The sequence below is a fragment of the Fragaria vesca genome, linkage group LG4 (assembly GCF_000184155.1).
Source record: "Fragaria vesca subsp. vesca linkage group LG4, FraVesHawaii_1.0, whole genome shotgun sequence".
Classification (NCBI taxonomy): Eukaryota; Viridiplantae; Streptophyta; class Magnoliopsida; order Rosales; family Rosaceae; genus Fragaria; species Fragaria vesca.
In genome coordinates, this window is record NC_020494.1 from 10,311,603 (window position 1) to 10,325,811 (window position 14,209).

Below are 14,209 nucleotides of genomic sequence, written 5' to 3' on the forward strand. Positions count from 1 at the left end.
GATTAGATGGTGTACTGACTCTCTCATCCAACTCACACATTCCCCCTACCCAAATGACATGAAGTTAATCCCCTCGCAACCGTTAGATTCAAAGTCTTACCAACCAAGGGCTATGATCATCCACACTCTGACCACGTTAACCATCCTCATTGGCTGTGACAAACGCCCCATAACCAATCCGACATTTCGTCTCGGTTACCAAATCCTCAGTCTTCAACACAGTTCGAGGAGAATGTCCACCATTGCTGTTGCTAGCTTCACTGGTCTCACCAGAACTGAAGGACTTTCTGGGCATTTCCCAAATCTCTCCTACCCTTTCTCCTCCCTCAAATACACCCAATTCAGAGCCACCTTATCTGCCTCCATGGCCACCCCAATCCAAGTCTCCGCTTCTTCCTCCTCATCATCATCATCCACCATCGGTAAAGTTCCAATCTTTTTCACTCCCTTTGTAATTTTTTTAACTAAAGTTTACATTTTTACTGCGCAATGTTTGATTGGTTGGGTTGGTGAAAGTGCAGATGAAAAGAAAGGTGCAGGGTTTGCTGGGATTGTGGGAGCTAATGACCTGTTGATTGTTGGGCCCGGAGTACTTGGGCGGTTAGTTGCAGAGAAATGGCGGGAGGTAGTTGTCTTTTTCTCTACGTTTTGATTGATGTTGGTAATAAAGTAGTAATCTTTAGTTCAATTTTGTAGTGGTTTAAGTGATTATGAGTTTACAGGAGCATCCAGGTTGTGAAATATATGGGCAAACGGTGACTGTTGATCACCATGAGGAGTTGATCAATGTGGGGATTAATCCATGTTTGAAGGGGACCAAAACGGACCTTAAGTTTCCTAATGTCATTTTCTGTGCTCCACCATCTAGAACCTCGGATTATCCCGGTGATGTTCGGTGAGTGTTTGCATCAGTTTTCAGTTAATTGAGTTGGATATATGCTTGGAAGTGATAATTGGTAATCGCGGCTTGTTTGTTTATCGTTAGGACTATGTATGGTAGGATAACTTGTGATGTTTGTGTGTGTGTTGTGTTTTTTTTTTTTTTTAATAAGCAGAGTGGCTGCATTGAAATGGAATGGTGAAGGTTCTTTCTTGTTTACATCAAGCTCTGCACCGTATGATTGCAATGACAACAGTCCTTGTGATGAGGTAGGCACATATTTCTGCCGGTACCTACTCTTTATTTTCTCTTTATAATGACTTAGAGTGTCTTCCTTGTGCACAATTCCTTTGGGTTTTATCTTTTAAATTTATGCCGCCAAGTTGCCTTAGTGATATGGAATCAGTTATCTGCCTTCAGTTGAGAAATTTGTCCATGCTATTTCTTTGCAGGACACTCCAGTAGTGCCAATAGGAAGGAGCCCCAGGACCGATGTCCTTCTTCATGCAGAAAAAGTAGTGTTAGAGTTTGGTGGCGTTGTTCTTAGATTGGCAGGGCTTTATATATCCTTTATGGAAGTTGAATTCTGAAAGAATATTTATACATTACTGATACTTGTTCTATTCGAAAGTGACCTTAACTATGTGTACAAAGCAGATAGAGGTGCTCATGTTTACTGGTTATCGAAGGGGACTGTAGACACAAATCCAGATCACATTCTGAATCTCATACATTACGAGGTGATAACATCCTCCTGTCTGTATTTGTCTTATGATAAATTATTCAATGTAGTTTCACTATTATGTATTTTTCTCTCACTTTTTTTATTTTTATAATACAGTCCTAGACTTCTAGTATATCTTCGAGGCTTCAATATTACTCTGTTCAGTTTTGGCTTTTCATCTTCTTAAAATTTATAATTACTTTTCTTTTTGAGTTTCATATCATTGATCTAGCTGGCTTTATATCACCACACATTGTCATTTATAATGTTTCAGTGTCTCTGTATCTGTGTTATTACTATGGCTAATTAAAAACTTACATCCTTCCGGACAGGATGCAGCTTCCCTATCTGTTGCAATCTTGAAGAAGCGATTACGTAATCGGATTCTCTTGGGTTGTGACAATCATCCATTGTCCAGGTTCTAATCTTTACACTGTTCGATGCCCTTCAAAACTGTTGGTTATGTTGACTTCAGCATACTGTGAACTGGATATGCATATGCTTGTGTGCTTGTGTAAATGTATAGGGATATGATTTTAGAACATTTCATAGGATTTCTCATTCTTTTCTGCAATTGGTTAAGTGCTAATAATGCTGACAGTCAAATTTCAAGTGAATCAAATCTATCCTAACTATTCCATCTACATTGTGTGAAAAATATTAATTTATCGTATGTTTAATACTAATCAAACTTCTTGTATAGATTTTGTCTATGCTGGATCTATCTGAGATGGGTTAGAGTTATGTGCATGGTTAAAGTGTTAACTCTAGTTTTGGATCAACCTAAAACTGGCAAGTCTTACATTGATGTCAAGTGATCTTGTCTCATACACATTCCCTCAGCAATGACATAAATAGCTAGATATTGACACTGATTCTTATTTACACTTATCCGTTCAATAACCGAAAGCATCTGTGGCCTTTTCAATGTCTTTGCAGGAAAGAAGTGATGGATTTGGTTAATAAAAGTGGGAAATTTACCAAAGTGTTTGACAGGTTTACAGGTAAGCTTCTTAGTAGTATCCCATATAGATAATTGAAGGGAGATTCAATTCTTTCCAGCTTGTTAAGCAATCTTTGTTTGAGAGGGACAAAAGAGAAAAGATATGAGGAAAAGAAGCATTTTAGAGTTTCACATAACATGGAGAGAATAATAAATTTTAATAAGGTCATCAATAATGAGATAGAATAAAAGTGGGTTAGGAGACAAAATAAAGGTCCAAGGTCTCTTCTTTCCATTTCCTCTATAGAGAGGAAAATTTAGAGCTCCATTTCTCTTAACGACCCTCAAAATTGTGTCCATCCACCCACATTGTTATATATGTAGAACTCAGCTTTGTCATCATTGCCAACACTTTTTGTCAACACTACAAAAGTTTGAAGTTCTTTAGTACTTATCGTATCTGAGATCCGACTATACAATAGTTTGAAACTCATACATAGTGATGTTTATGCAGGAACTACGGATCCACTGGGTAAGAGATTAAACAACTCAAAAACTCGTGCAGAAATAGGGTGGGAACCAAAATACCCCAGTTTCGCTCAATTCCTTGAGAGTCTCTGAACTAATGGTAACCTCTATCTTCATTGTGCGTCAAGTATTGGTTAAGATAGCCCAAGGAATATTTGCTACGGAGCTGCTGAGCATGTAAAGATTGTTTGCATATTGTGGCGATACTTGCTGCAATGGTCTGAAATCTGTAGAAAACTGACAATTCTGAACCTCTTCAACTTGAAAACTGAGTGGCTGGTTTGAACATTTAACTTCATGTCTTCATGTATCTTTGTACAGGCAGCTTATATATCATTGGTCCCAAATTATCTCTCCCCCATGTGTGATGTGTGATTCTTTTCCTCGTTCTGTGTTTTCTTTGCTGTTACATGAGATGTATCCACCTGCTTATGCACAATTATTATTTCATCATCATGAATGTTTAATATTGGATTGTGATTTGACAGAGTTTTGTGGGAATCTTTATAAAATAACCATTAATGACTGAAAAATTGATATATGCAAGTTGCAGTTCAGTTTAGACATGATCCTTTCGTGAAGGTGGTGATGGAAATATTTCTCTTTAATCATCCATTTTGGTTGTATTATTTAGCCCTAGTTAACCCTTTTCAATTTGCCAGTAAAAATAATTTTTTTGCTTGGAAAAAGCTGCTTATTTAGAAATTAATTCCTAATCGCATGGCCATCTTTTCTCCAGTATTTATATAGTCCTTCTCTTTTCCTTTCTTACATACCAGTTGGAGATAAAACAGTCCTTCTCTTTTCCATTCTTACATACCAGTTGGAGATGAAGTTATGAAACTACAATGAAGGAGCAGAGATTGATTCTATCCCAAGAAATGCTGATTTACATTTACTGTGTAACTTAGCGGTAGAAAAAGGAATAGACGAGGAAGACAACATTTTCTGGCTATCTGCAGCAGTCAACTTGTTATACTACTCTATAGCAGGGACCAGGTCCCCAAATTATCAACCTATCAGAGCCAGGTCCGTACTAGAATACAAATATTGTATTGGGTTCAAGTCAAGTTGACTTGGTAATTTATAGTCTATAAACTAGACAATTCTGAATCCTGGATCTCATACTTGCACAAAGCTTTAAGCTTTCTGCAACTTGACTTTAAAGTTCATATACAGCTTGTTCTTGGTGGCGTACTAATGGGGAAGTTGTGCTGTTCAGGAGACGATGATGATGGCGGTCTTAGCCTCACTGCTGTTCTTGTGGTGATCGTCGTAGCTCTTGTTGTTATGACTGTGTTTGCCCCTCGGCCGCGACGTGGAGGAGTTGTTGCTATATACCGCTGCTATTATTGATCCTTCCAGGCATTTTCTTGAAACATTAACATTGTTGCTCTGTTGTTACATACTTTAGTATTGTTTGAATTTGATGTAAATCATGTAATAAGTTCATTTTACAAGGTCGGGAGTTATGATCTTTTTGCATTCTGAAGCTCATTTTCTTGTTATCCATTTGTTTACTCTCAAGAAATTGTGTTCCCAATTGACCAAAAAAAAAAAAGAAAAAAGAAAAAAGAAATTGTGTTCCTTTTCGGTAAGAAATGTTGTTCATGTTACGATTTCATATCGGAATTGAACTTTACGATGAGATAAGAAATTGTTCTCATGTGCATTATGAAGTTCATTCCTCTATTATCAACAATCTTCACAAATCACAGTAAATTTTGGTTTTCTAAGAAAACAAATGGATTGGGTTTCCCTAAACCCAAACCGAAAACATACAAGTGCTTTCATGTGATATCCCATAACAACTGGTTTTCCTGGATCTCATACTTCATGAATCTGAATTCTGGAAATTGCAAAAATAAAGGGGGTACAGAAGGAAGAACATCTATTGAGGGAACACCTTCCATGAGAATATTAGAATATCTTAAATCCCAAATGGTTGATCCTCTTTGACCAAAAAAAATGGTTGATCCTGTGGGAGCAAAAAGAACTAAAGAAGTTTGGCCCTCGAGTTTGAACTTTCTTGGTCTTCATCAATGTTTTTATAGCCAAAAGCGAAACGAAAACGATTTGGTAAAGCGTCGCGAGGCGAGAGCATTAAGGCGTTGAGGTGATCGTTTTTCCAACATTTGTTATTATAGTTACGTGCGCACACACAAGAATTTCATTACCTTATTTTCGATACTCTATTTATTCATAAATGTACTTCAATACTATCTTTTGGTCCTTTCTTCTATCTTTCCTCGTTTCACTCATGTGTAATTTTTAGGAGGCTTGAATCCTATCTCAAGATTTGAGAGTCTTCACAAGTGTTTACGTAGATATTTGGAGTGACCGACAGTGGCTTATTTCTTGCCATAATTCTTACTATAGCATGCTTTTCTCTTTTCATTTTTATTTGTGTTCTTTACGTTCATGATATGTTCATTTGAGTTGTTCAGTTGTACTCGAAGTTTGAGTTGCTCAATTATATTAGATATGTTGGTTGCAGATTTATCTCCTTGGCAGTCAAGTAGTTCTAGCGGACACTAAGTGCACGTTTGGTACGCTGGATTGCACTGGACCTCTTTAGGTTCTTACACTGCACTGGCCTTACTTGAGTAGGCTTAAGCTAAAGTAAGCTAAACTAAGGAGAGACTAAGTCCTATGTTTGGCAATGCGGGTCTAGAAAAGCTGCATAATTGAAACAGTTAAATTTTGACAACCATATTCTATCTAGTTTGTTGTTGGTAAGCAAGACATCTATGTTGGTAGCTCATATCGGTAGCTGTGTTCACCTACAACAAATCAATCCTGACGGCAATTCCGTGTTCCGGCAATAATCTGTCGTCTCGACAGCTCCTCTCAACGTCAGCAACAATCCAGCATACATGCAAATTGCCGGAAGCAACATCGCGTACTGGTGAGACTTCACCTTCCCGGAAGCTTTTAGTCTCGTCTCAATAACGACATCCCGGCAGCAACTGTTCCTCACACACTGCTTATTCATCAATTGCATAAATACCCAGACAAATATAAACAAAATTAAGCAAATATCCACGGATCCAATTCAAAATTTTCTTGTGTTTGAGTGTAGCATGCAATTCCCATACCCAAATTCACTCTTGAGAGCAAATGAATTAATGAAGAGATGGAGGAATAAAAGAGAAATGAGGAATGAAGAAAATATGAACATGCCCAGAGTGAAGGAGAGAAAGCAGGTGTTAAGTTGAGACACCAAAAAAGAGTACTCTTGTTAACACCAGCTAAGGAGGTGAAATTGGAAAACAGGTCATAACTAGTACCATTAAATTTTGTACCTCTTGTTACCAAACATATCCCAAAGCCTTATTTAAGACTATCCCATTAATACTGTATGTTTCTGTACAATCCCGGATGGGTTCACAGAAGCTGATGATGTGTCTGGTGGATGGCCGGCTACCCTCCTACTGACCTGCAATAACAAAGGTGACCGGGGGCTTTCGGTCTTTCTTTCTTCGAAGCTTAAGTCAATATCTTGTGGTAGAATGTAATTACTGAGGGTAGTTATGATATCTGACAAGCTGGTGGCTGGGCCATATTTATGGCCCAGAGTGGGTTCTCTTTACTTGAAAACCGATGTGGGACAACTGTCTTTGCTGCTACTTCACAACTAGCTCCCTTATGCCTTCTGAAACCACTCCCAGCCCAATACTGCCACCGAGGTCGGGCCCGGCCCACCCTACTTATTGGTGGGTACCTCGGGGCAGCCTCGGTTATGGTGGAATGTCTGCTGGTTTACGGGCTTAGGAGGTTGTTTTATGCGCAACCGACTACAAGTCCCCCTAAGTTCCCGTTCAAGACACATCTTGAGTGGGGACTTGCTAAAATAAGCCCGTAGACCAGTATATTTCAAGTGGGTCCCGCCCATAGTCCCCCTAAGTTCAGAATCAGGACGTGGGTTGAACGCCTGTTACATGTTCATGGACAAAGGTAGCGAGCCCTTTCCTCATCTGGTGTTACTACTTGAGTGATGGGGTGTTAACGCCGTCCGTGGTTTATCAAGCCACTTGCTCCGTTTTTAAAGGGATGATATAAATTTCCCTGCCCCGGCCTCCCGGGAACACTTATCCGGGACTTACAATTTCGAAAAGCAGTTGTTACATGCTTCTTCCTGATGACACTTATCCGGGATGGGTCGTTCCTTAGTCTTACGATCTCGGTGACTCTCACCCGAGATTGGTCTTATGCTTGGAGTTTGTGCATAGTTGTGGCAGGGGCATTAAATGCATGCTCGCCAGATGTCGTGATATTCCTGGATAACTGCCAAGTAATTAATGCATGTCGCTTCACTCTTTCCTTCTTCAAGAAGCTACAGCAGTTAAGTTACGTGGCACCATCCTGCGGTTTGATCGGATGGCTAGGGGTGCCTCGTTTCCGGGTACTGGTTTTTTTAATGCGTCAGTTTGTGGATCGAGGCGACTGCTCACTGGTCGTGTATAACTCCTTCCCCCCCTCCCCCCCCCCCCTTTTCGTTTTTCTTCTTCACTCTCTCACTCTACTCTATTCTCTGCTTCTCTCTGGTTTCTCTGCGTTTTTTTGCTTTCTCTCTAATTTCTTTGCTTCTCTCTTTCTGTTCTCTGCTTTCTCTCAACCCTGCGATTGCGAGGTGTTTCTCGACGTCTGCGTTTCCGGCATTGCTACTACGTCGAAAGTCTGGTAAGTTTCTACGCTTTGCGTTCCTTCGTTCTGCTGCACTTGTAGGTCTTTACTTGTACCTCTGTTTTTGCTTCTCTAGGTTGCGTTGTTTTTGCAATGGTTGGGTAAAACTGGGGATTTTGGGATTCTAGGGCTTTCTGAGTTTAGACTGTTAATCTGTGAATTCTGCGCATGCTCCCGGCGGCACGTACTAATAGACCTTAGGGTTTGTTATACTAGGGTAGATGGATTCCCGAAGTACAACCAATTTAAGTGGGGCTAGCACATCCTCTCGGCTGATAGTGGATGACGACGAGAGGATGGTAGAGTACATTAGTCGGCGGTGAATCATCTTCTACTACGCACGAGCTAGCCGATGGTGTACCCGCCCGGGAAGTGAACTGGTCAGCCGGAGTTTTTCACGGTATCCCGATGAGCAACTTTGTTAACTCGGCTAGGCGATATATCTTGGAAGATGGCACTGTGTGTGATGAGCTAGAGAGCAGCATGACCCCGGCCGAGATCCAACAATTTCTCGAAGACTGGGGTATCTCGGCAACGATTACACTGCGCAGCCTTTACGAGGGAGAGTTGGCGTGTTGCCCGAGAGATGGCTTCGTTGCTGTGCACGAGCACATGTTTAGGAACGGTTTCTCTCTCCCGCTCCCTCAGTGCGTGCAGTACCTGTTGAGCATGCTTCAGCTAGCTCCCGGGCAGATTCCCCCAAACCAATGGCGCCAGTTGTTGTCTCTTGGCTGCATGTATTACTTGTCCGAGATGGGGTTTCCAATTGTCAACGAGTTTCGAGCCCTCTACCGCCTCTCGTACTCGAAGAAGCAGAATTGCGTAGGGTGTGTTTCATTCTCCACTCGGGATTACTTGCCTCCCGTTACGGATCTGCCTACTTCCACTAACAACAACTAGAGCTCGAAGGTTGTGCTTGTCGGAGGTCGGTGGCAAATGAATTGCCCTACGTACATCATGCCCAACCGGTTCAGGTATATCCGGGATCAATCCTTCTCGCTATCAGAATTCGAGAGGAAACGGATTGGCCGGATATTTGCGGTCTGGCCCTCGGATGAGGATCGCAGCTCGTACAATTTGACCCGGTGGGGCGTGCTAGTTCACTGTGAACTCGGCCGAATGCTTGGTGGGGTTCCCTCTAAATGTTTCTCGATTACTGTTTATACTTGTGCTTGTTCTCTGTTTCTCTGTTGCTTTACTAACTGTTGCAAGGCAGCCAAGGTTCCCAGGTGTAAGCTTCGCCCCTCACACCCGCGCGACATGGCTTCGGACCTGGACTTGCTGCATGACCTCTTGGAGGTAGGAAAAACCGCTTCACATACTGAAGTGAATTTGGCAGACTCTACCGCCCGGGTTTCAGAGACGCCGTGCTCATGGAGATTTCCGATGAAGGATACGGGAAGCCGCCTACTGACACAGAGGAGCCCGGGAGGAGCGGTGATGTTGTCAATGTCAACTTGGGCGAGAAGAAGAAGAAGAAGCCGGCGAGGCATAAGTTAAAATTTTACTTTTTGCTTTTTTTTGCTTTTGTAAGACAATGGCCTCATGCCTTATTCTGGTGATTACACATCCCGGTGATTTTTGTAAATACGCATTGGTGGTATACGCCCAGCATCTCGGGTTTTAGTATATTATGCCTTGTCTAATTTTATTACTTGCTTCTCCTGTGCTATATATTTGTTTTATGCCTATCCCGCTCGGTATTACTAGGGACTTCAATAACTTTTGCCTCTCGGTTTTACATGCTCGATACTAGGGATTTAATCGACTTATGCCTCTTGGTGGATTGCCTATCCCGTTTGATATTACTCGGGACTTAATTGACATATGCCTCCCGGTGGACTACCATCCCGTTTGATATTACTCGGGATTTAATTGACTTGTGTCTCTCGGTGTACTACCATCCCGTTTGATATTACTTGGGATTTAATTGACTTATGCCTCCCGGTGGACTACCATCATTAGAATTTGAATTTAACTTCCCCATTCTTGTATTAAGTCTTTCAAAATGAATGAAGGCATCCTCTGGGACTTGTTGTCCTCCCGGGGGCCGCAATACTTACAAATGTAAATTTTTAAGGGTGGATTTCGTTCCCATTTCATACTAGGCAGAATCTCAGGTGCTCCACATTCCAAGGGCGCCCGGTGACTATCCCATCCTGATCTCGGAAAAAGAAAGTTGTTGGGCTGACCTCTTCAACTATCCGTACGGCCCTTTCCAGTTCGGATCCAGGGCTGCCATCTTGGTCATGATTTTCTTCATTACTCAGTCCCCCAGTCCCAACATCCGGGTCCTGACTTTACTGTTATAGTGGCGTGCAACTCGCTGCTTGTAGACTTGGTTGTGTAAGTCTGCTCGCTCCCTCTTCTCCACGATGAGGTCAATGTTCAAACAAAGACCCTCCTCATTGGTTGTGGCGTCAAAATTTTTGACCTTTCCTGATGGTATTGACGTCTCGATTGGCAAAACAGCCTCCGTGCCAAAGGCCATGCTGAAAGGCGTTTCTCCTGTTGTTTCTATTGCTGTGGTTCTGATTGCCCATAATACCTCCGGCAGTTTTTGTGCCCACATACCCTTTGCGTCGTCTAACTTCTTCTTCATAAGCTTTTTAATGATCTTGTTGACCGCCTCCACTTGACCATTGGTTTGCGGGTGTTCCACCGACGCGAAGACAATCTTGGTACCCATGTCCTTCGTGAATTCAATCAGATGGTTATTGTTGAATTGTGTACCATTGTCCGTGAGGATTGTCTCCGGGACCCCGAATCTGCAATAGATGTTTTTCATCAGGAAATTCTTCACACACTCGGTGGTTATCTTCCCCAGGGGCTTTGCCTCCACCCATTTCGTGAAATAGTCAACAACCACTATCACGTACTTGAACTGCCCGGGTGCCGTTGGCAGTATCCTGATGGGGTTAAGGCCTCACTGTGCAAAAGGCCAGGGCGACAATAAGATTGACAAAGCAATAAAAGGGGAATGTATCCTGTTGGCATGCAAATGGCATTTACGACATCTCGCCGACATCTTATCAGCCATGACGCCCATGTTGGGACAGAAAAACCCTGTGCGTAGTGCCTTGTGTGCTAACAACCGGGATCTAGAGTGATTCCCGCACACCCCTTCATGAATTTCTCCCATGATCACTTCTCCTTCTTCCTTTGTCACGCACTTAAGGTTTGGGAAATTGTAACCTTTGCGGTATAGTTTCCCGTTCATGAGGGTCTACCTAGCACATCTTGATTGCAACTTTCGTGCCTGCCGCCTGTTCTCCGGGCGCACCCACTTCTTCATGAACTCGATTATGGGGTCCATCCACGTAGGCTCTCTGGGTCCCACCTCGACCATGAATATCTCCGAGATTGTTTTACTGATACTCGGTTTTCCTAGCACCTCAATTCTTGCCTTTTTTCTGCTTTTCCCAGGTCCTCCGGTGGCTAGCCAGGCGAGGACATCTACATTAGTATTTTCCTTCCGGTGGATGTGAGAGAGAGAGGCCGACTTGAAACGTTACATAAAGGCTTTTGATAACGCTTGGTAAGAGTGCAACTGAGGCTCCTTAGCTTCGAAGCTCCCGTTGACTTGATTTACAACCAACTGCGAATCATTGAACACTTCCACTCTCTCCACGTCGATGTCTCAAGCGAGTTGCAATCCCTCGATTAAAGCTTCCTACTCAGTCGCATTGTTTGATGCCTTGAACTGGAATTCCAGGGCGTACTCATGTTTGAATCCATCGGGAGTCTCTAATATTATTCCCGTCCCGTTTTTATTTCTCGTCACCAAGCCGTCAACAAAAAACCTCTAGAGTAGAGCCGGCGGTTCCTCACTGTGCATCCCCTTATCCACTCCAGAGTTGAGGATACTCCCACAACTTTCGTGGGAGTGGGCTCAGAGGACTCTCCCATAACTTTCATGGGCGTGAGCTCAGATATAAAGTCAGCCACTGCTTGGCCCTTGATTGCCACTCTCGGTCGGTAATGGATATCAAATTCCCCCAGCTCTATTGCCTATTTCACCAGCCTCCCGCTGATTTCTGGCTTTTGCATAATCTGCCTCAGGGGGTGGTTAGTATAAAAGGTTATCGAGTGTGCTTGAAAATAATGTCTGAGCCTTCTGGCAGTTATAATAAGTGCCAAGGCTAATTTCTCCATGTCCGGGTACCTACTCTCAGCCGGTGTGAATCCCTTCCCAGCGTAAAATACAGCGTGCTCGATATCATACTCTTTTCTTATCAAGACCAAGCTAACTGCTGACTGTGATGCCGCGATATATAAGTAAAGCATTTTGCCCGAGATATATAGGTAAAGCATCTCGCCCGACATTGGTGTTGACAAAACCGGCGCGGATGTGAGGTACGCCTTCATCTGTTTGAATGCCCCCTCCTGCTCGGGTCCCCATACTATATCCTTACACCGCCGGTCTTTCAGCAGTCGAGAGAAAGGGGCACACTTATCCGTGAGTCGTTACACGAATCTAACAAGGGCGACAATCTTCCCAGCCAATGAACTCACTTCATTCCTCTCGTTGGGCCTTTCCATGTCCAATATGGCTTGGATCTTTTCCGAGTTGGCTTCAATCCCCCTCCTACTAATTATATGCCCTAGGAACTTCCCTTTGACAACCTCGAAGATGCATTTCTGAGGGTTCAGTCTCATCTCGAACCTCATTATGACATCGAAGACTTTCTCAAGATGCCCTACATGCTCCTCGGCCTTTAGACTTTTGACCAGCATATCATTGACATATACCTCCATTATTTTTCTGAGGTACTCGGCGAACATGACATTCATCAGTCGCTGGTAAGTCGCTCCCGCATTCTTCAGTCCGAAAGGCATTACCTTGTAGCAATAAAGGCCCATGTCGGTCGTGAAAGTTGTATGCTCCTCATCTCTTGGATCCATTCGGATCTGGTTATAGCCCGCATAGGCGTCTATGAAGCTCAACAATTCGAACCCGGACGTGGAGTCCACCAGTTGACCTATTCGTGGGAGCAGGAAGCTGTCCTTTGGGCATTCTCTGTTGAGATTTGAGTAGTCTACACACATCCTCCACTGTCATGTTGACTTCTTTGGAACCATGACCACATTGGCCAACCACTGGGGGTATTTGACCTCCCATATAAACTTTATGTCTATCAATTTTTGTACTTCCCCCCTCATTGCTTCATACTTTTCTGGCTTAAACGTCCTTCGCTTTTGCCGCACGGGAGGGGATCCTTTCTCGATTCCTAGCTGGTGTGCTACGATACCACTAGATATCCCGGGAATGTCCTTATATGTCCAAGCGAATGCCCCACTATTTTTCTTCAAGAAACTCATCAAGGCCGCTCGCACCCCGGGTGCCTGCCCCGTCCCGATGGTCACTCGCCTATCCAGGAATTCATCTGAGACTGATACCATTTCTGTTTCTTATGTCGACCCCGGACGCTCCTCATCCGAGTCGGTATCAACCCTGGGATCCACATAAGGGTCCGAGGGGGATGTCGTGGCCTGACTCGCCAATAGAACCTCGGATCTCTTCCTCCCGTTGTCTATCGCATAACAACTCCTTGCTGCCATAAAACGGGCCTTCCCAAGATCCCGTTATAGGACGACTCGCAATCCACCACGATGAATTCTGCGGTTGCTCGGGCAATTCCCTCTCGAACTTCCATACTTACCCCAAAGCTGTCCGATCCTAAGGGGTGGACGACATCACCCGAGAAGCTGATCAGCGGCTCATGGTTATGTATCAACTTGTTACTTCCTTGATGCAGTCCTTTCTAGGCACTCTTGAACAACACGTTGACCAAGGCTCCCGTGTCAACCAGGATCTTCTTCGTGATATAGTGGTCGTGTTGTAATGTTATTAGGAATGGGTCCTCGGGTGGCCTTATCCCCTCCTCTTCCTCTTCTAGGAAGGTAACGGACTTCCAACCGGTGGTCACTTGCTAATTATTGCTACTCCCAAAGGCGAAGACCTCCCGGCCATCCCTGGATCCCATACACTGCTTTTTTGCCTTGTTGCTTCTATTATCTATACGGGACCCGCCATGGATGGTGTTGATTGTCCCATATACTTCAATTGCCCTTTCCTTCTTTAATCCGACGTTCTATTGCCCTTTTTAATTCTATGTAGCTGTTAATGTTATGGCTCGCCTCCCCATGGTACCCACAAAACTTTCCGGTGTCTTCCTTGGTGAGCCGGGATGGGGGAAACTTCCGGGCTGGGAGAGGCGAAATGGCAGACTTATTCTCGTTCCATATTGCCTCGTAAGTGGCGTTGAGCGCTGAGAAATGCTCCGTGCCTGCCGGCACCAGTCTTGTGTACCCGGTATCCTAGTAGGACCCTTTGGCCTTCCCTTGGGTGTTATACTGCTTCCCAGCCTTCCCCCAACTTCTTTCCTTATGCCTCTTTCCTGCAGAGTACGAGTACGGCTCTTGTTCTCCCTTCCAAGCTCTTACT

At 43.6% G+C, this 14,209-nt stretch overlaps 1 protein-coding gene across 1 annotated transcript; it reads left to right on the forward strand.

Moving 5' to 3' along the window:
- The first annotated feature begins 236 nt into the window (after positions 1–236).
- Positions 237–4,209, forward strand: LOC101294748. Its single transcript, XM_004296746.1, has 9 exons — positions 237–422; positions 522–625; positions 723–895; positions 1,053–1,149; positions 1,333–1,443; positions 1,531–1,620; positions 1,937–2,022; positions 2,544–2,608; positions 3,062–4,209. The coding sequence occupies exons 1-9, from the start codon at positions 365–367 to the stop codon at positions 3,166–3,168; spliced, it is 891 nt and encodes a 296-aa protein (XP_004296794.1). The 5' UTR covers positions 237–364; the 3' UTR covers positions 3,169–4,209.
- The last annotated feature ends 10,000 nt before the right edge of the window (positions 4,210–14,209 follow it).

What these genes read in the sequence shown, in the direction of transcription:
- LOC101294748 (XM_004296746.1), top strand. Translation starts at nt 365, where the DNA reads ATGGCCACCCCAATCCAAGTCTCCGCTTCTTCCTCCTCATCATCATCA. An exon ending in ATCATCATCATCCACCATCG is followed by an intron (nt 423 to 521) that starts GTAAAGTTCCAA and finishes GTGAAAGTGCAG; the next exon opens with ATGAAAAGAAAGGTGCAGGG. An exon ending in GATTATCCCGGTGATGTTCG is followed by an intron (nt 896 to 1,052) that starts GTGAGTGTTTGC and finishes TTTTTTAATAAG; the next exon opens with CAGAGTGGCTGCATTGAAAT.